The sequence below is a fragment of the Sander vitreus genome, chromosome 6 (assembly GCF_031162955.1).
Source record: "Sander vitreus isolate 19-12246 chromosome 6, sanVit1, whole genome shotgun sequence".
NCBI classification, from domain to species: Eukaryota; Metazoa; Chordata; class Actinopteri; order Perciformes; family Percidae; genus Sander; species Sander vitreus.
The window spans coordinates 29696592-29718348 of NC_135860.1; the positions used below are offsets into that span (position 1 = coordinate 29696592).

The 21757-nt window shown below is 40.2% G+C and overlaps 2 protein-coding genes and 1 pseudogene across 4 annotated transcripts in view; all 3 read right to left on the bottom strand.

The window, feature by feature from the left end:
* preb (prolactin regulatory element binding) overlaps positions 1-7830 on the bottom strand; it is a 16200-nt gene extending 8370 nt beyond the window's left edge. Inside the window, exons 1-4 of one of the 3 annotated variants that reach the window (XM_078253668.1) lie at positions 7646-7830; positions 5310-5499; positions 1740-1938; positions 79-329 (exon numbers count right to left, since the gene is read on the bottom strand). In XM_078253668.1, the coding sequence (XP_078109794.1) occupies positions 79-329; positions 1740-1938; positions 5310-5444 (585 nt within the window). In that variant the 5' untranslated portion in view covers positions 5445-5499; positions 7646-7830. Of the gene's footprint in view, positions 1-78; positions 330-1739; positions 1939-5309; positions 5500-6213; positions 6723-7499 lie in introns of those variants that run through there. The other 2 variants (XM_078253667.1, XM_078253669.1) reach the window with 2 other exon arrangements.
* On the bottom strand, positions 7659-7764 carry LOC144520133 (U2 spliceosomal RNA; annotated as a pseudogene).
* Positions 7831-8527: 697 nt separating the features above from the next.
* adcy3a (adenylate cyclase 3a) overlaps positions 8528-21757 on the bottom strand; it is a 52548-nt gene continuing 39318 nt past the window's right edge. Inside the window, exons 18-22 of the mRNA XM_078253670.1 lie at positions 21490-21603; positions 20424-20550; positions 17032-17156; positions 12432-15493; positions 8528-12388 (exon numbers count right to left, since the gene is read on the bottom strand). Coding sequence (XP_078109796.1) covers positions 15314-15493; positions 17032-17156; positions 20424-20550; positions 21490-21603 — 546 coding nt within the window. The 3' untranslated portion in view covers positions 8528-12388; positions 12432-15313. The remainder of the gene's footprint in view (positions 12389-12431; positions 15494-17031; positions 17157-20423; positions 20551-21489; positions 21604-21757) is intronic.

Genomic DNA, 21757 nt, shown 5'->3' on the forward strand with positions numbered 1-21757 from the left:
AGAGTCTAAACACACCAATCAAACATGGCTGGTCTAAAGATACTCTAAAATTGAAGAGAACAACTAGACATTGTTTACCTCCCAGACCCGTATGTGTCCGTCTGTGCCTCCTGTCAGCAGAAGGCTCAGGTCTGGACTGAACCTGACTACTTTCTGAAGCGGGTCCTTGGGGTTCAGGTCTGACTGCACGTCAGCCAAACCAGTCACAGAGATATGAGCCGTCTCATCCTTCATAGGTGAAATATCTCCAGATGCTGCAGCTTCATCCTGACCACCTTTGTCTCTTTTCCCGGCTCGTCGCCTGGCATTACCCTGCTGCCCACTGTTTTCTGCGGCACAAATGACACCAAATTTTTATTTCAATCAATCAATCACAAAGATGCCTGAATTGGAAACGCATGGGTTTTTGTAGACAAAGACTCAACTTTTTTTGCATAAGGCTGATATCTGCCTTTTCTTACAGCCAACGCTTTAAGTCATTATGCAGCTGTTGTAGAACAGATTATAGCAACACTTTGATGCTAGGGGAACTCCTTATCCTCCTAGTTCTAATGGCTACTTTGGTTTAAGTAAAGTTAAAGAAAGGGATGCACTGACATTTTATGACCATCTGATAACCACTAACTTATATGCTCATTTTGATCAATAAGGTTACACATACTCTTCATTTCACCAGCTTGCTTTCAACTCATGAAGCTGTGATAGTGCAACTGTAATGCTTGGTACAGGTGCAGATGTCTAAACCTATAGCTTCATCGGTGCCTGTTTTATTTTAGTACTTAATACAGCACTATGAGTGTCAGAAGTAGTGACTGACCTACGTTCAGGATATGCAACATCAAGTTTTGAATACATTAATTCATCAGTAGTTATATATTTTTAAATGGACATTTACCGTTTTAAATTTAGTATTTTTTGTTTGTTACAATACCATTTACTTAAGGGATTTAATGCAAGACATACTTGTATCCGAGTATTTTTACACTGTGGCATTGCTACTTTTCAAAAAATCTGAGCACTTGTACTACTGGTTAATAGGCTACATGGATTGCTGTTTTACACATTCATCTAGTTTAGGAATAAGATAGCTTAGTTTTTTTGAATACCAGGTTGTGAGGCTACTTGAAGGGCTTGTAAGGGCTAGCTCTCTTGCCACTCAAGTGTTTTGCATGTAATAAATGAAGCTAGTCGTGAGTTCTCTAATGTAGTTGCATGCAGTTTCAGTTTTATTTAATAATTGCTTAAAGCATTTAAAGTTCCGTGTTGGAGTTTGTTACATTCCAAAATCTTAATTTAGAAATTAAAGAAATTAAAAATAGAAATGCATTGGTAATGAATTGGAAATGCGCTTCCATCAACTGGTTTGGAGCTAAATAAATTAGGCTTTTCTTAGCTTAGCTAAACTTAGCTGGATACATGGTTAACATAATTTGCCTTACCAGTGTATCGCCGTTTGTATTTTATCCATAACAAATCCCCACCAATCGGTCGCAAAACGTCCCAGTTACATAGTAAATGCCGTAAACATATTTTTTGTAAATCTTTACAATCATTCCCTAAAAGAACCAAGCAGGCCTGCATTATTGCACGATCCAAATTCTCTTCGAAACTTGGCATTTTCAGCGTGTTGCTTGCTAGCTTGAAGGCTCTGGTTGTTGTTGTTGTTTCACCATAGCAAACAGAGTTTAAAAAGACAGCAGGTACACTGTATTCCAGATTGTAGTAGTAGTAAGCCTCACCATCCTCAGCAGCAGCTTTGCCTTCCTCTTTCTGCGTGCAGTGTTTAAACCTCATCAGAGAGCAGGTTCCGTCCTGTCCTGCAGCAATCACACCATTGCCTACAGCCATGTTCATGGTGGCACGTGTGTCAGTGTCATGAGAGTGAAGGAGACTGGCACTGTACTGGTGTTCTCCAACCAGCTGTAGATCCAGGAATTGCTGAAACACACACAGTCATGAGTCTGCTTCTGCTGCTGGTTTACAAACTCTCATAATGCACGTAATCCACATTTCTATTCATACCCTCAGACTTAACATGTTCTGGTGTGGACAATACATGTTGAGTACCTTTATATATTACTTATGAAACATACATATATAAATCATATCATACCCTGTTCAACTGTATTCTATGGTGGCTCTGAAAGCGCAACACACTACAACTTAAGAAGACATGCAAAAGACAAAACAAAAGCAAATGAAGTAAACTGCTTCACCAATTTGACAGCATATCATTTGGGATAAAAATGTTGAACATATAGTATTTGTTGTAGAATTAGATTCCAGTGGTCACTGCACAGGATTGTTTCCGACTCGGAATGATCCAACATTTCCATCAACTCTGAGCTTTGTAAAGTCCAAAAGTCAAAATGTATCGAAAAAAAGATAGATGTACTTATTTCCAAAGTTCACAATGTTTTTATCTAACAAAATATTCTCCTTCAATCCATATTTGTTGGTGTATAGCCTTTCAAAAACAACATTTTTCAGCAATCTAACACCACCATAAATAACATTTATAGAACCACAATGACAAAAAAAAAATTATATTTTCACTCCAACACAATTATAGAAATAGTGAATGACTTAAGTCATTACAAAAAAAGATCACAGATGTAATTAACAGCATGCAAACAGGTCAGGGGTAAAAAAGGATACGGCGGACCCCCGACCCTTTTGGGGGGGTCCAGGAGTATGCTCCCCAGGAAGAAAATGTTGTACATTTTAAAAGTTAAAATCATCAATCTGGTGCACTTTGAGAGCAAAATTAAGAGGCTAGATCTATGTAGAACCTGTGCTCTTGTAAACAATGTGTTCTTGTAAGTACTTTAACCATAAACACATTTTTGTATAGCATAAGCATTGAGTCATAAAAAGAAATTAAACAAACAGGATTACCTGTGTTGAACTGCTTGATTTTCTATTTATTACCAGCAGGTTAGGACAGGGTGGATAAACTTGACGAATAAAAAAATGACAATAATGTATTCTGTTGCAACTCTCCCTACATTAAAAAGGACAAGCTTTGCACGCTAAGCTTTGATTTTTTAAAATACTTATTACATATGGAGCATCCAATCTGTACATTTACTATTAATTTGTGAAACAAGGACCTTAAGCACTCATTCTTTGAAAAGTACACAACAGGTGTCAAAGGATGAAATTCTCATTCTGAAGGAAAGCATTATATTCTCACGTTATTAGACCGTTCTGTGAGACAGCAAAGGCAAGATGATCTGCAGCTTCAGTCAAAAGCATCACTTAAACCTAACAAACATCCATTGGACATCATTTTATTCTCAGTCTATTGATCTTAAGTGCAGCAGATCAAATAAATTAACAGCAATTGAATTAAAATAGTTTCTACTAGATGATACCTACTAGTCCGATCCCGGCCCGCGTCCGACAGAGCAGTAACCGAGCCCGGCCCGAGCCCGACAGGCATTAAGATATTTATGTCCGAGCCCGACACAGTTCAAATCTCGTTTTTTCCCCTCATATTAATGACACACGTACGTTTGTTTGTGTGGAAAGCCCGCTTTTATTAAACAACTGTAGGAAGGCATTTGGAAATGTCAACAGATGAGCGCATCAGCGCACACGGGGCAACAAGCGCACGTTAACACAGGTGTGCACCTACATAATAAGCTTTTTTTTTATTTAAAATGTTCAATGCCTTATCGCGCTGATGTGACCGAGCCCGACCCCAACATCTGTCCGAACCCCGCCCGGCCTGGCGGGTACCGTCGAGTATCCATCCTCTATACCTGACAGGTCATATGGTGAAAATAAATTACAAATATAATTTACTTGGGCAAAAGAGTAAAGGTAATCCAGTTCACTGTCTGCAGTTAAACAGACAACTTGTCATGGTGGACAATAAGATATATTATTTTCTAACTCTCCCTAACGTTGTTAGCTGACACGTAACTTACGTTAACTAACATTAGTAAATAATCATGTTAATTATCAATGATAACTTCTTCAGTAAGTATCCGTTGGTGTCACGATTTCGATCGAAATTAAGTTACAATCTCGAACTTCGAAATCAATCTCGAAAAATGGACTCGTCGATGCTGCCACGCTCCCACGTCACGTCCGGTCGGCTTGTCAAGCGGAATAAAAACACACTAGTGTTGAAGTGCTGCGAGTCAACCTCCTCTAACTTAGCTACAGCCAGTCAGAAGATAGCATGGCAACTGCAGATGCAGGACACCCATCGACAGAACTTGAACCCCCTCCTCTTTCACTGAAGTCGCCGGTGTGGAAGTATTTTGGATTTCCAGTGAGTTATGTTGACAACGTTCGCATGTCGACAAAAAAGCCACAGTTTGCAAGTTCTGCTATGTGCGTGTACCATATTCTTCCACTGGCAGCAAGACTAACATGGCAGCTGTATTCTCAGTAACGTGAGAACCTGCAAGAAACAGGTTGCTTACAAATCACTAAAATAGTAGTGACAGCACCGTTTGGCTTAGTTATCAATGCCGTTAGCATCGTGGCTAACACTTTTGTTACTTTATTTTTTGACAAATCGTTTTGGCTGTACTTTCTAACATGATGTCATTGTGCTAACCGAGCACCGTTAGCCTTTACAACAGGGCCGCTTCCCTACACTTGTTAGATAATGTTTCATTACAGGGTTCTGTTGATTTGCGTTTGTCACTGTGTGCGTGGTGGAATATAGCGTAAACAGAGAGCGGCGGGCCAGAAATGCAATGCGCCACGACGTAGATCCCCTTCAAGGACAGGCTGATGTTAGAAGTCCCTCTAGTGGACAGAACGTGTAACAACCACCACATGCTGATAGTGGCATTGGCAATGCATTAGCCTGAGTAGTGTAGTACATATTTAACAGGCTGCATTTGAGCATTAAATATTCTAATATTATTTGAATATTTTAAAAAAACAAATGAAATTTGAATGGTATTATAGAGGAAGACTGACTACGCTCTAATCTGTATGGACTATGGATCAACTATGGTGCGTTACTCCACTAGTGTGGAACAGTCTGCAGTCCATTTACTATTCGCCAACTGACGTTGTGGGTTTCGGGCATACACATGCACACACCTGCATACCCGCAACACAACCAAATGCAGAAAACAACTCATTTCGCACAACCAAATACACAAAATGTTGTCAAATTGGATGTGTTAAGCAGATTTCTTTTTATTATCTATGTGATACCTCTACCGTTATCTATGTGCATATATTTTGAAATGTTGCATTGCGTTAAGTTTTCAGGGCCACCGTAGTATTCTATTAAACTGTTTAAATTACCAAAACACTTGATCCTCAGTACTTACCACAGCATTCTTTATGCCGGTCTTGGAAGCCCCCCCTCCTCCTGCTGTGATTACAAGCCCTGTTTTAGGATCCACTTTAATGGAGTATAAAGGAAAGGGGGCTCTGTACAGATCTGGCACCCTCTTCTTCCCCATTGTTGTTGTATAAGTCACCTACACTTCTTCATACATCTGCTGCATTCAATCCCACCTGTGGAAAACAGATGCTGCGTTTCAATAGTGGTTCAACATATCCTCGTTCATTTCCCCTCAGCCCTTGATATTACGTAACAGCATACGTCACACGGAGGCCACTTGGAGAGGAGAGGGAAGGTATGTGGGGCAGGAGCAGAGGATTAAAATGTAACGCACCCGCCCTTGTTCACTTAAAGCCCAAACTACATGGATCCACCGCCAGTTGTAGGCTTAGCTCTGCTGCTTCAAGTGTGTTTCATTATGGCATTCTATCGCCGTTTTTGTTTATTCTGTCTTCTTATGTCATGCAATTTCCATTTCTTGTATGAAAGGCACTATATAAATATTTATGAAAAGTATTATTACTGCCATTTACACCTCAAATACCTGCTCATTTCCATGAGGCTTGGTAATCAGCTGCATAAGTTTCCGATTTAGAAAGTTTGTGATATGTATGAGGATTAATCATATTATTGCTACGTATTATATCTTGCAAAAATAGTTCCATAATAATTTCAAGCTTTTACAGATAAGGTTGGGAAAAATAAATCACAAGAACAACTGTCTAGTAAATAAAAGCAAATTAAAAAGTATAATTTAGGCTAAATATTAACCGACAGTTATATTACATGTTTCTGTAAAAAAAAAAAAATAATAGTTATCAAGCTATCAATGAGGTTTTCTAAAAACTACTAAAAAGCCAAAATGTATTTATTAAACTTCTCCTTACTTCTTTGGTGGTCAGCAACAGAGTTTTACCGGTTGTACATTACTGCCACCTAACCATGGACGTATTCTTGCGCCAAATGCATAACTGCAAAGCATTGTCGGTAATAGCCACCTCTGGAGTGACCATCGTTTTCTCCCTCAGCCCTCCGAGGGTCCATCTCACCAAGTTCACACGTTTTTTTAGACAAATGGAACGACAGTTAGGATAGCGGCGGGTATTCCCCCAAGGGCAAGGGCTTAGGGGAAGTGAACAAGGGCATGTTGAACCACTATTGAAACGCAGCTAGAGTGTTAGTTTATCTGTGGCATGCTCTGTCCGTCATCTGCTGGTGTCCAGTGAGGTTGCTACACCCATGAACACCTAGTTTTTAGGTGTGTCACTTGAGGGCACATAGTCAAGTTAAAACACACGCGGCCATCCATTTGGGTAGAGAACATCACATTAAGTTGACTCAGACTGGGTGCTTTTAGCAGACCGTGAATTGCTGACGACCACATCCCATCACTTTAAAGATTCTGCATTAAAAAGGTCTAAAAAACGACGACACAACTATGTCATATATATTTGTTGTTGTTATGCATTTATATTATCCCAAATGTTAAAGAGGCGTGCTGTTTGGTCGGCTGTTAATGGCCTCATATAACCTTTAAACCCTCTAGTTGCTCTAACTTCCGGAGAAACATAGGAAACACCAGATGATATGTCTGGAAAAAAAAAGTACATCATACAATGTCACAGACATTGATAACGGTAATACGTCTTTTTTCTGTCACACAGGATTTTTTTTTTTTTTTTTTTAAATAACTGTACATGCCTTTGCAAGAAACAGCATGTAAGATATATTTATGAATGAGGCCACACAGTTTATATGATGTCTAATTTTGATTCTATGAACTGCAACAAAAAAAAAAACGTCTAGACTAAAAGCAGCACATTGTCCTTGTCCTTCTTGCAGTCTTTTATCAGTTTAGTCATCGAAGTCGGCTGCATTTACCTTGGATGTGTGGGGCTCAGTACGGTTAACGTTAGCTATATGAGCGATGGTGCCAACTAAATGTTACGTTATCACCTATAAATACAAAAAACGTTTCTGTTTTCAGCAATAACGTCAGAAAATGTCAATTAACTACAATACAACCATTTTAAGCTAGCTAATGTGTCAACGACTGTGTCAATATCATTTAACTGTAACGTTAGCTAGCTAACGTTAATAACTAGCTAAGTTACAGTTAACACTAGCCTGCTAACGTTAGCTCTTGTCGTAAATTTAATTAGGAGTCCCCTACCTGTGCAATTGGCCCGGTTTGTCTTACGTTGTTATTGTACCAAATAGCTAGCTAGCTAGCTAACTAAGTACCAAACCAGATAATTTCATAGTGGTCTGTCTATGACAAAGGCTTGTGATAAAGAGGAATACTAAGTGCTAGCTTACAGTCAGGGGCTACAAACAGTCACTTCCCTTACTCCACCACGGATGTGTAGAACTATTCGGTTATTAAACTGATAAGAACAGATACTACACTTGATCTTTGCCAAAAGGCCGATAACTATTCCACAGCGTACTGTCTCCCTCCCTCCCTAGCTAGCTACACGCATTAGGCTACACGTCAGCACCGTAGCGTTCTTCTTCTGCTTTTTAATTGGCGGTTGGCAACTAGCTTTAAGGCGCATTACCGCCACCTACCTACCGGACTGGATTGTGGAGCAGTAGATTAGCAGGGGGGAAATCAAACAAATAAGACACAACTAAACTAAACGCTCTCTCTAACAACCATGTTTTACCGAATGACGCTTAATGACAACAGTCATCAATACTCAAAAGGACTCCTACAGTGTAGTCTTATGCACACCCCTTCAAATAAAGTGTTACCAGCAGGAGCTGTGGTAAATAAATGCAGGATGCACCATCTAATTCTGTATCAAGATAGGCACTCAACAGTATTTTACCTTTTTGACCTTTGTCCTTGTGTTGTTTGCTATGTGATTTATATAACTTTACTGCTGTAATGATACAATCATTGAGATAAAGTGCTCTCACTTTTTCTTTTCAAAGCACCGAGCAATTTTATTCAACTTAGTCTAAGCACATGCAAAATAATCAATTAAGAGAGGCAAAATCAAAGAAATGCTGTGACGATAGAGCCTTTGCCTTACACTTTATTACACTTAAAATGTTTGAATGATTTACTAGCGGATGCTCTTGCCACCCTTTTTGCTCAGTCAACCTGCAGAGATGCTGAGTCACTGTAGAGCTGATGATCTCTTCCAGAATCAATGTGCTGTTGCCGTGCAGTAATCATGACACGGAGGCATCTCTTTATTGAATATTTTTTAATCAACTCACCTTATAATGACAACTAAAATGAAAGAGGGTACACTGAATGAGAAATTGTAACAACTTAAAAACCATAATTGGGATCTACAGTATACCAAAATCACAAAATCTGTGAAGAGTAAGCAGAGTTCTGAATCAAATTCTGACAAAAGCAAAAGGGTAACAACTATAACCACAAGATTGAATCATTTTGTTGCCTTTTGATGCCATCAGCATGGCCCTGGTGGTGTGGGCTCTCCAGATGGCATTTCTGTGCTCTTGTGTTTTGCTAAGCACAAAAGAATTCTGTTGGGACCAAGACCTGAAAACATGACATATTATTCAAATTTTGCTCCCAAGCCTGAGATTCTTTTAAAATACAAATACGTGAAGAGCCATGGTTTAATTTAAAGCTATTCCTTTATTATTGGCACTTTCACAACTGTGTAAGAAAAAAAATGTCGCTGTAATTTCCAATAAATAAATAAATGTGACTAATAAACACTGTCTGAACTCTATGTACAACTAGGACACATTCAGTACTCTTTCCCTTTCTTTAAATAGAACAAAGCTTGTACATTACATGATACAAATGTGAATTAAAAGGTGGAAGGAATGATTTAACATTTCCTTAAGAGAGGAGAGCGTCGGGTTTGGAGAAGAAGAAACTATTGCACTTTCATCCCATTCTACAGAGACGTTAATGGGCTTTAAAAAGAGGAGAAGAGCAGTATGCTGTACATATATTTATCCCTAAAACACACATACAGTACATCTGCTTCCTGCCAGGTGGGTGTGCTCATTCTCCTGCATGTCACTGCTCTCATGTCAAAAGCCTTGTACATTTGAAATACAAACTTTGGGACGAATGTCAGAGGTTTTCCCAAATTCAATCAAATTTGGTGCGTAATCACAAGCAAAATGATGTTTGTAACTAAAAAAGAAGCACCATGATGGGCTTCAACCCCTGCATGTGAACAGACTGGCTAGTCAGACCTATTGATAGCCTTGAGCACCTCCTCCCAATATACGATTTGCCTTTAATTGGTCCAAAATGTCATATAATTATGTCAATTTTTAGTTTTCTTAGCTTCAAGTGACCCATGACGCACTTTTCCAACGTGCCTTGATTTACCATGTTGATTTAGGTATCAAGCGTTTCAAGATGGTAAATTAGACTGTACGTGTCCACATAGCCACACAGATTTGGGTGATGTCAATTTTTTCACCTGCCCAGGTCTTTCAAGGTGCAGGGCGTACTTCTTACAGATTTCCCTGTGTATCAAAAACCTTTTTCGACCACACAGACCACATCTGCTAACTGCACGTGTAAAGACATCAGCATATGCAGAACCCTGTGCGTGTCTGCTGTACACGTCTGTGCCAATTTTGAAATTTGTGGCTGTACACGACCAAGCAAGCAGGCAAACAAGACACAGATGGTAGCCAACTTTAGGCCAGAATTCACTAGAAAAGTGAGACCCCATTTTCACCTGGTATTAACATGAGATCTGTATGTTGATACCTTATCTGGATCAGGGAATCAACATGTTAATGCAGATGTAATGAACATAAATGTAGAATCCACATCTGGAGGTGGTCTTGCTCACATTGTGATCAGATCTCTTAGCCATGTGTAAACAAGGCATATATACTGTATTATGACCATATTCTGAAGAAAAAAAGTCCCAAGCAAGTTGAAAGGTCACCTAAAGCTAGGTTTATGGCCGCTGCGGTATTCCCTGCGCGAGGGAGTCAGGCATGGCTGCAGCCTGGAGCCTCCCGTCTCATGATCTCCCGTCTCATGCCATCCCGTCTCATGCCTGGGCGTGTCCAACGGTAAATTCAAAAGGGTCAAAAATACAAAATCGCAAATATATATTCTAGATGGAGTCACGGTTAAGTTAGTGAGCACGTTTGTTGCAATTAATTGAAAACCATTTAAACTTTTTAGCCATACATATAGTTTGCAGTATTCTGGAGGTTATTGTTGTATCCCTGATGTTAACTTATATTGTTTATTTGATGAAACCTGCGATGACTTTACCCTTTTTAAACGCTTTATTTGCAAATTCACAACAGTACAAAAGAAGTACAAACATAACATAAAAACTTATGCCAGGGGAAAAACATAATAGCTCAACAATGAAGCCACCCACAGCACTATAAATTATACATATTTAAAGTTATCCAATATTATGAGACCACAGAAGAGTAAAATGAAACGGTTTTCATGCCTTTAGAGATTATCTAAAAATAATAGTCGGGCTTGTTTTTAAATGCAACAAAGGAAGGTTTAGAATTTTTAAACCTGCATTTATGGATATGAAATTTGGCAAGAAGCAAAAAAAGTATAATTAAAAAAAAGGGTTAACCTCCATTTTTCTGAAATCATAAAAACCAAGAAGTAAACTTTTATAGGTTCAGGGACCATTTAAAACTGCATCAGCGTTTAGCGTTGATCTTTGTTTAAGCCATATTACATGAGAGGGTTTGATTTAAGGAGGTCCGCAAGCATCACTCAAATGTACCCTCGAGTGTAATATTAAGATTATACAATGATTACCAACAAAATAAAAGTGATAGTCAAACTGTATTCATATTGTGGAACAATTCACTCTCAAAATAAAAACAGAGAGGATTTCTAGTCCCTCCCTGTTTATTCAGCCAGACAACTTGAGCTAACGTTAGCTTTGTAGAGATCGTGGGTGAATAAATCCTGCAGATATAAACACAAAACTGCTTTGCTAGCTCAGTGGTGGTGTAACTAAGACATCTGCTGAATTTTTTTTCTTCTCTTTTTTCCATTGACAGATTTAGCTAGTATATGTCCGGGAAATTCATATGTAGCAGCTATTATTTTCATAGCAAGCTCGGGGACGGCACCAGGCGAGAGGGCACGAGAGGGGAGGCTCTGATTCATTAGCATTATTGCCGTACTGTTTAGTTCAAAAACACCATAGTACGAAGACAGAGCGGACAAGACATGAGCTTTTATTTTGAAAAGTAGAAGCTCGGGGATGGCACCAGGCGGTAGGGCATGAGAAGGGAGGGCATGAAGCTAGGTTTAGGCTCCATGCTGCCATGGATGACACTTGTCCATGAAGCAAGGTGAAAACCATTGCTTAATAGCACTGTGGTAGGAGCAGTGTCAAAGCAAAAGTGGGACATGCCACGGAAAGTCAGCTGGCTCACCCACCTAAATTGTGTGTTGAGATTCGACCACAGTGCAAGCAACGATTAAGATAGTGAGAATGTTTATTAATCCCAGGTGTAAATGCAAAGACCTCATTATCAGATACCATTATCCAGATACAGACTGGGTGGTGATACCAGGAGGAAATAGGGTCCCAAAGCTGCAACAAGTTCAATGTCATGTATTTGAACTTTTTGTTGCTGTTGTCATTTTACATCATAAAATATAATACTTTCTCAATTTATTTAAACTTATTCTGTTACAGCCTTCTTTTTCCACATGACTGCCATGCAGTTAAAAGGCAAATTCAAGTTTATAACAGATTATGTCCCTTTTGGCTTTTCTAACATTTCACTCACCAAGTTAATTGTCGAGACTAATTTCACGTTGACATCACTGAAATAGATCTCAAAGAGGGTCAAGAAACACGAGCAGTCAGACATTCAGACAGGCTGGATACAAACCATCACTTTAATCAGATTATCTAAACCACTTGATTTGGAAATTAAACGGAAAGTGAGCACAACTTAAAGGTCCCATGACATGCAGCTTTTTGGATGCTTTTATATAGACCTTAGTGGTCCCCCAATACTGTATCTGAAGTCTCTTTTATATAGACCTTAGTGGTCCCCCAATACTGTATCTGAAGTCTCTTTTATATAGACCTTAGTGGTCCCCTAATACTGTATCTGAAGTCTTTATATAGACCTTAGTGGTCCCCCAATACTGTATCTGAAGTCTTTTATATAGGCCTTAGTGGTCTCCTAATACTGTATCTGAAGTCTCTTTACTATAGACCTTAGTGGTCCCCCAATACTGTATCTGAAGTCTCTTTCCCGAAATTCAGCCTTGGTGCAGAATTACAGCCACTAGAGCCAGTCCTACAATGAGCTTTCCTTAGGATGTGCCATTTCTGTGTCTGTAGCTATTGAGGAGGAGAGGGGGGGGGGCAAGGTGGGGGGTGGGGGTGTGGCCTTGACCAACTGCCACTTTGCTTGTTTTCAAGCCATGATGTCTCTCTCTCATGGGTGGGCCAAATTCTCTGGGCGGGCAAAGCAGAGAAAGGGGGGGTAACCTTCCTCCTTATGACGTCATAAGGAGAAGATTCCAGATCGGCCCATCTGAGCTTTCATTTTCTCAAAGGCAGAGCAGGATACCCAGGGCTCGGTTTACACCTATCACCATTTCTAGCCACTGGGGGACCATAGGCAGGCTGGGGGAACTCATATTAATGTTAAAAAAAACCTCAGAAAGTGACATTTTATTGCCATGGGACCTTTAAAAGGTTGACAATAATTCCAAGCAAACTGCGCACAAAACTACAGCAGGCACAGTAGGTCAAAGTTGAAGCAGGGGGTCTGAAAACTATGATGGATGTTTACAATAGAGAGTTTGGGTAATCATTTTACCGTTTGCCTTCTTTTTCTCTTCAGATAAGTTTGACTAACCTTTTGGCTTGTTTCCGAACCCTCTGAACCTCTGACTGCTAGTGTTTCTTGACCCCTTGGAGCTATTCATTGTACAATGTTATTATAACTGATAGAATTTATGAGCAGAGCAAGTTGAAATAAACTGGAATTATCCTTTCACAGCATTGCAAAAGGACTCAAGTGTTTTCCCATGCACGTAGAGAGCCATGAGATCCTTCAACTACATTAAAACATGGTGATCATAGCTGTGGTAGGCACTTCCATCAATCCACAATCAGTTTGAAAAATACTTCTGCCACGTGTGCTACCGTCTGGACACCGTCACCTGTCCCTCTCCTAAAGCACACAGTACACACGTCTCTGTTCTCCATTATGTCCAACACAGCTCCGAGGCACAAAAACGTCCAAATGCCAGCGGTGCAATGTGCTGTACGAGTTCCAGGAGCAGAGAGGAGAGCACAGTAGATCTGACTTGTTCCCAAATCAGAATCAAAGAGAAAAAATACTTTGACTGTGGAAAAATACATTATGTGCACACACTATTATACACACCCACGACCACACAATGGGAGCAGCAGGTGGCAGTTCAGTCGGCATTGTCACACTCTGGTCTCTCATTGGTCCACTTCCAAATCCTCTTCCTCATCAGAGACAGGAAACTTAAGCGCCGATCAGTCAGGTTTCCGTACATGGAAGTATTTTGTAAATAGGGAGCGGTCCAGAATTTAGGAATCCAAAGTGTAGTGTTAAGATGCTGAGCAAATGCATCAAAACTGGTGTGTTTGCAAAAATGCTGTGTGTATGTGTATGTGTATGTGTGTGTGTGTGTTCTATTTTTTATCCAAGAGATGTTTGTGGAAAGAGATACAGCCCATCATTGTGTTTAAATTAAATTATATTAGTCTGAATTCGTCATTTTCATTCTGAATTCAAAACATAATTCATAATATGACCGCATGGTAAAGTTATGAACCTCATATTTAAACATGTACGAAGGATCAGTCCTTGTCAACTCTGACCTGCGGCCCTTTGCTGCACGTCATTCCCTTTCACATCTTCACCTGTCCAGTACAATAAAGGCCTAGAATGCCCAAAAAATAATCTTAAAAATCTTAGAGAGAGTTTTCAGTGCGCCAAAACGGAGGACTTCTGACACAACTCAACACTACTCAACCCAACATAACAGTAGATCTACAATATTAGCCTAATATCAGTTCACACAGGCTTTTTGCCGTGTTAGTTATAGTGGGGGACTTACTATCCAAAAAGCTATTACCAAAGCAAAATACCAAAGAACTTAGGTAATGTTATAATCGCTAACATAGAGGACTCATGGAAAAATACATCCTTTTTTTGTCATGACCAATTTATTATGACTCAGCATCATCTGATTGGAGAAAAGTCGACATGGAGGCTGTTTTCATTCACTGTCAGTGTGGGGGAGAACGCCGGAGGAGCTGTTCCATATCACTTTTGTTTTGTTACACGAGAATGTGAAAACATTCTACAGATCTCCAGCTTAATCCACACTCCAGTTACTAATGGAACGACATTCACCTCTAATACATTAGGATGGGGGAAAAATCCAGGTTTGATTTTGAAGAATTTCAACATTGCAAGAAATTACATTCCTTTTAGTTTTTTTTGTCCAGCTGCCATAAACGAAAGAAATGTGGACACTTGACCTTGGATTTTCTGCTGCCGGCCTATCTTGTCTAGACTAGCCTTCATGTAGTCTTATTCTTTTTATTTATAATGTTTTAATCTTACATAGTGTCTGTATCTAGATCCTATCAATTTCTAATTGTTTCCGTTCATTTATTAATTGATCTCGTTATTAATGTTTTAAGGTCTGTTGTTCAACTTGAACATGAAAAATTTTAAATCAATCTCTACTGGCCCATATATCTTTCCACAGGCACTAATGAGTAATGAGTGGTGTGTTGTCACAGGTGTGTATGAAGTGTGTCAGTGGTATTTTAATGTGACTCGTATACATTTAGTACAGGTGTCGGACCGCTTTTAGACAAATTACTTCTTATTCCAAAGACTTTCTCCTCTGCTGCGCGCTGCAATTATCGCACACTAACTGTGATTGCTGGGGAGTGTGTGTGTGTGTGTGTGTGTGTGTGTGTGTGTGTGTGTGTGTGTGTGTGGACCTTAGCTGTCCACCACCTGATGTGGCAGGGTGACAGAGGAGCCGTTGATAAATGAGCCTTGTTTGTCTCTTCCCTTCAGAAAATAAGTGAGCAGTTCCCCTTTCCCCTTCACAAAGATGGGCCCCCTTCTCACAAATCGGAAGCCGTACTCCTTTAGGATGTTGTAGCAGTCCTCCACTACCTAGGGGCAACACACACACAACAAAAATTGGATATGCAAAATTGTATTTGCGATTGCAAAATAAGATTAACTTAAGCAGAATTGAGAAGATGATGAAAATAGTGGTAGTGTACAGTGGGTTTTTAGTAGCCTGGTCCTACCAGACTCTGGTCCATTTCATTTGTACAGAGAGTCTGGCCTCTCTCCATTGACAAGTATTAACTTCCTTGAAGGCTCTGTCAACTCTGTTAAAACTGTCAAAACTATTGGATCTGCCCAGAGCCACTCTGGATCTGCCATAACCAATCGCTGACGTTTGGTCGTGACGTTTGGTCGTGACGTATGTCATGCGCATGTGCAACAAGAGGGGAGACCGACAACAACTATCGGCTTATATTTAGCATTAGCATCGCTAGCGTTAGCCTTAGCTAACTCCTTCACCACTAACGGAGCGAGCTGGAAAATCTAATTTTTCCAGAAACCCGTGGGGAGGAGGAGCACAACATCATGGCCACCAACAAAACTCAGCAAAGATTGTTCTTGCTCGGCCTTTAACTTCTGGATATTCGGCAGCGTTGCTGCCACAACGGACCGAATGGCTTCGCTCACATCTTTCTAGTGCACGTCCTCAACGTCGTCGTTCTCAGCCACTCCCTCTGTTCGCTGATTGGACCTACAAATATTTGACCGGAGAAAACCCAAGAATATACCGCAAACCCAGACGGAGTACTGAAGGGAAATGAAAACTGAGCGGAAGTAAGTAGGAGGGCGGAGCCAGGCTAGGTTTTTAGAGCTTTTTGTCTGAAAACAGCTGCCTGCTGCTACTGGAATCAAGCTTGATGAGAGCTAAAAGTTGGCGATAGTTGTCTGTGGGTTCGTCACAAAGAGTGACTCCTTTAACATTACACTTCATCATTATATCCGTCGTTGGTATAAAAATATTCAGTAAAGCTTTAATTTGTTGTGCAGCTTTTCAGTTAATTGAATTAAAAAGCCATAGGATTATCTGTACTTCTGATGCATACTAATGGAAGGATTGTGGTTTGTTTTCTTCTTTTCGCTACACAAATTTGAGTCAGTATCTTCTTAAGTGGCAGCTGTTTTCTTCACTATAGTCTACAGAGAGACCTCGAGAAAGTCATAAGTCATATTTGTGCTTTACTAAAGTCCAAAATTTTTTTAATGTTATCCTACCATTGCCTAATGATGATTTATGAAAATGTGGTTACTTTTGCTAAGTTTATTTTTACTTAGATTTTTCTGCATCACTATACTAATACACTCTTAAAACTCACACTCGCACAGGAACGTGTGCATGTAGTAGAATGTAGTGGGGGTAAACATTGCTTCTAGTGATTATATATAAAAACATACACAGACGCAAAGACAGTGTCTCTTTAAAAACATGTTCGCTAGTTGAAATGAACCTAGGATAAACCAGGAATAAAACATAGTTCATCACCAAAGGATTAAAGCTACTCTTCACAGTATTCATTTTGAAAGTTGGATAAAGCAGTGTTAAGTAATCTAGAGATCTGTAATACAGTTTAGTGCTGTACCTGAATGTTTCCCATAACCCCTGTGGACTCCATGCGACTGGCCACGTTCACAGTGTTGCCCCAGATATCGTAGTGGGGTTTTCGGGCACCAATCACTCCTGCTAACACTCCACCCTTATTCAGACCTGGAGGAGAGTGTTGACACATGTGACATGTAAGATTAAGACTGATATGTGAGATTATTGACTGCTAAAACTACACCTGTGAGAATCTGGCTCATCATTAATCCCACCTGAATCTTTATTCTAATCTAGTTCTTAACTTTATTCCCATAATTAACTAACCTTTAACTAAAATCCCATTTTTTCCAACCAACATCTTGTTTTAATATTATTTTAATATAGTCCATCTTTCCTTTCAGTTATGGTAGCATTTTAATCAGCAGATTTACAGCGGAGTTCTGGTGAGGCAGTGACACAAGAACCCACAGTTTTATTACAAAATCCAGTAGGACTAGCAACTCGAGCAGTCAGACTACCAGACAGGTTCCATTAAAGATACAGTAGATTAGACTTATAAAACTAACTTTCTGTCATATTTGCTGAAACTGACCCTATGTTCCAGTAGAACTACATGAAGCAGGTCATTTTAAAAATAAATCTGGCTCCTCTGGCTCCACCTACAGCCTGTAGTGAGATTTGCAAAAATCCACAGCTCCCTGTTCAGATGCACCAATCAGGGCCAGGGGGGGGTGTCTAACTGCGTGTCAATCACTGCTCATGCACACGCATTCATTCTCCCTTGTGGGGGGAGGGGCTTAGGAGACCGTTTTGGGCTTCAGCAGAAAGGGGGGAGGGACTGAGAAGTTGTCGATGTTCAAATTTTTGGGCCAAGTCCTGGATCTTCACAATCCTACCTACAGCACCTTAAAATCACGATAGCACTCATTCTGCATGTTGCAGAATATTTACTGTGTATCCCATACTTTACATCATAGCTAGGTACGTGGTAAACCATGCTGTTCGGTTTTAGATTTTGGATGTATTTTTCTACCATTCCATATGATATGAAAATCAATTAGCAGACTCTTAAAACTTGGTACTACTGTTTAAGTGCAGATTATTGCACTTAAAAAAAGGTCTGCACCACGTTACCCAGCACTTATAATGCAACTCTGACAAAAATGAATACAATAATACAATACAATACTGATGCTCATTGTGATGGATTATAAAACTCAGCTAAAGAGTCAGCCAAATAATTTTCATATTAACATAAAAGAATGAAACAAATGGATGCATTGAATGGTAGGAAAAATAAGTATAACAATTATTATTAATATACAGCATGCATGCAATGTTTGGCAAAAATGAAAAAGGAAACTTGATTTGTAGTTACAATAAAGTCAACACTAATATAATTTAACCCTACCCATTTGGAAGTGCAGACACAAAAAATATGTACATCTTTGCACTGTAAACCTGCATGTGCATACAAATTACAGTACAGTAGGTCAAAGTAGAATAAAGGGCTCTGCAAAAGTTAATGCAACATTTCAATCACTGTTTATAATCTTTGTTGGCTAGTTAGGTTGCCTTTTATACTCTGTTTTTACTTGACAATAGTCATCATTCCCTATCTTTCAGCACTTAAAAGGTCCCATGACATGGTGCTCTTTGAATTTTATATAGGCCTTAGTGGTCCCCTAATACTGTATCTGAAGTCTCTTTTATATAGGCCTTAGTGGTCCCCTAATACTGTATCTGAAGTCTCTTTTATATAGGCCTTAGTGGTCCCCTAATACTGTATCTGAAGTCTCTTTTATATAGGCCTTAGTGGTCCCCTAATACTGTATCTGAAGTCTCTTTTATATAGACCTTAGTGGTCCCCTAATACTGTATCTGAAGTCTCTTTTATATAGACTTTAGTGGTCCCCTAATACTGTATCTGAAGTCTCTTTCCTGAAATTCAGCCTTGGTGCAGAATTACAGCCACTAGAGCCAGTCCCACAATGAGCTTTCCTTAGGATGTGCCATTTCTGTGTCTGTAGCAATAGAGGAGGAGAGAGGGGGGGCAAGGTGGAGGGTGGGGGTGTGGCCTTGACCAACTGCCACTTTGCTCGTTTGAAAGCCATGATGTCTCTCTCTTTCTCATGGGTGGGCCAAATTCTCTGGGCGGGCAAAGCAGAGAAAGGGGGGGTAACCTTCCTCCTTATGACGTCATAAGGAGAAGATTCCAGATCAGGCCATCTGAGCTTTCATTTTCTCAAAGGCAGAGCAGGATACCCAGGGCTCGGTTTACACCTATCACCATTTCTAGCCACTGGGGGACCATAGGCAGGCTGGGGGAACTCATATTAATGTTAAAAAACCTCAGAAAGTGACATTTTCATGCCATGGGACCTTTAAATTGGTAAATAAAACGTGTTATTACAATAATGCGCAAAACCATGGAAATAAGACCCAATTTGTAAAAATAAAAACTTTCCTTTAAAGCTGCACAGTGTTATTAGCACACTGTGATAGCCCCAAGTTGAAGCAATAGGTTGAATAAATATTTGAAGGCTTCAACAGCTATAAATGATGTGTCCACAGACTGCTGGCTGATCTGTAATGCATTTTACAAACACATACCAAATAGTAGGAAAAGTTAAAGATCCGTTGAGGACAACTTGTTTTTGGATGGATGCATGCAAATACATGTACATATGCCAGCTGAAATGGATCACATTATATGCGGAGTACCTGTTCCTAACCATACTGACACCAGAGGGTGAATCCATGGTGTCTAATTCCTAGGCCACACAACCTGTGTAAGCAGCTCGTGTGCATTGCCGAACCTGTTGCTTTTTCTTCCGGCACCCGTGTGTACAGGTTGGAGCAGGCACACCTGCCCACCTGAGCAGCGTGGCTCAGGTGTGGCTCAGCTGCGTGACGGCTGCGGAACATCTAGAGATTTGAGGTCTCACCATTTTTTTCGCCTGACACATACAGTTTTGCAGCAAAAAGTCCAGTGAAAGGATCCTTTGACAGTCATATTGATCATAAAAGCACTTTCACTACATTTCCAATGTGTACATGTAGGATATGGTACATCCACAAAAAAATAAACATATTTATATTTAACTATATTTAACTTTAAGCCTTTCTATGGACACAATCTTAACCTTTTATGTCTTAAACAAAGATATATGACATTTATAATTAAATTAAATGAAACATGATATCATTTATGGCTATTAACATAGGCAAACCTAATGTGGAAACGCAGGCAGAGCTTCAGCAGCAACGGCGCAGCAGCAACGCTGTTTGTGTCGATACCACATGCATATGAGCCGCAGCAGTTTCAGCGAGGTAGCCGTCACACACTGCTCATGCAGGCTGAAGTGAGGAGGACAGAAGTACAACAGCACACACGCACAGATAATAATAAATGAAGGAGTTAGCACGTACCAATGCGTAGCATGAAGTTGTTGAATGACTGGTAGTTGATGTTCATGAGTGTGACCTTCATGGCCAGAGCAAAGTCTGCCAAGTCTGCCAGGTGCTGCCAGCGCTCTCTGTCAGACTGCTCCTCTTTCTGTCAGACAAAAACCAAACATCTCACCACCATTACCATGACTGGTAAAAACAGTCAGCATTTTAGCACAACTGAGATGACCTGTGTGATATGTGAAGTCCAAGGGCCCTATCTTGCACCCGGCGCAGCGCAAAGCCCTGACGCAAGTGTCAATTTCCCGTCCAGCGCCCGCGTCGTTTAAATAGCAAATGCTCCTGCACCCATCTGTGCGCCCATGGGCGTGCTGGTCTTACAGGGAGGTGTGTTCAGGTGCATTCTGGGCATATTGCTATCTTGAGGCAGCGGGAAGTGATCGCGCCATTGACCAACAAAAACCTGGTCTAAAGTCAATAACGCAGCATTTCATTGTTATTTTAAAAGCAAATTAGTAAATGCGCCTAGTCTTATGCACAGCGCGCACACCATGCTTGTTACACACACACACACACAAGGAAGTGCAGCAGCACACAAACATGCAAAAGATTACAAATAAAAATATTACGGTGCAAATCCTCCATCATAATAGCAATGCGCCAAGGTACAAACGCACCTGGCTTTTAAAGGGAATGGGAGATGACTCTCTGATTGGTTTATTGCATGTTACGCCCAAAACACACCTATGAATTAATGAAGACACTAAGTACAACCCTTTTGAACCACGCGCTGGCGCACGGACCCTTTTTTTCGCCATCAAACTAGCAAAAGTGGATTTGGACACGCCCTAAACGCACCTGCGCCATGCTCTTCACGCCGTGCGCTTAGATCGTTAAAATAGGGCCCCAAGACTCTCTATTGCATCATGATGTCCATATTATTTTGATATATCATTATATTCTAATTTAAAATCAGCATAGCGATGCTACGAGTCTTCTCATACTGTACGTTTAGAGTGAATTTTCATTTTGGTTCAATCAGTCAGAAACACACTGAAGCCTGGACAAGTCATGTGACCAATCTAACCTTCATGCAGCTGTAGCCGTTGCTGACGTCTGGGGTGACACCTGATGCTGCCATGTAGGTACTGCCGATGGTCTTGATTTTGGTGATGCAGCGGAACTGAGGCTCATCCAGCAGCTGAAATGGATACAGGTGAAAGGTTACGTTTACACGGACTGAGGGTGTAAGTACAGGGAGTCAATCAGTGACCACTTCAATCACAGATGTTGCAGTTCTTTTTTGTCAAGAGGAAATCCTAATGCTCAGCAGATGTTTGACAGGCAAGATAATG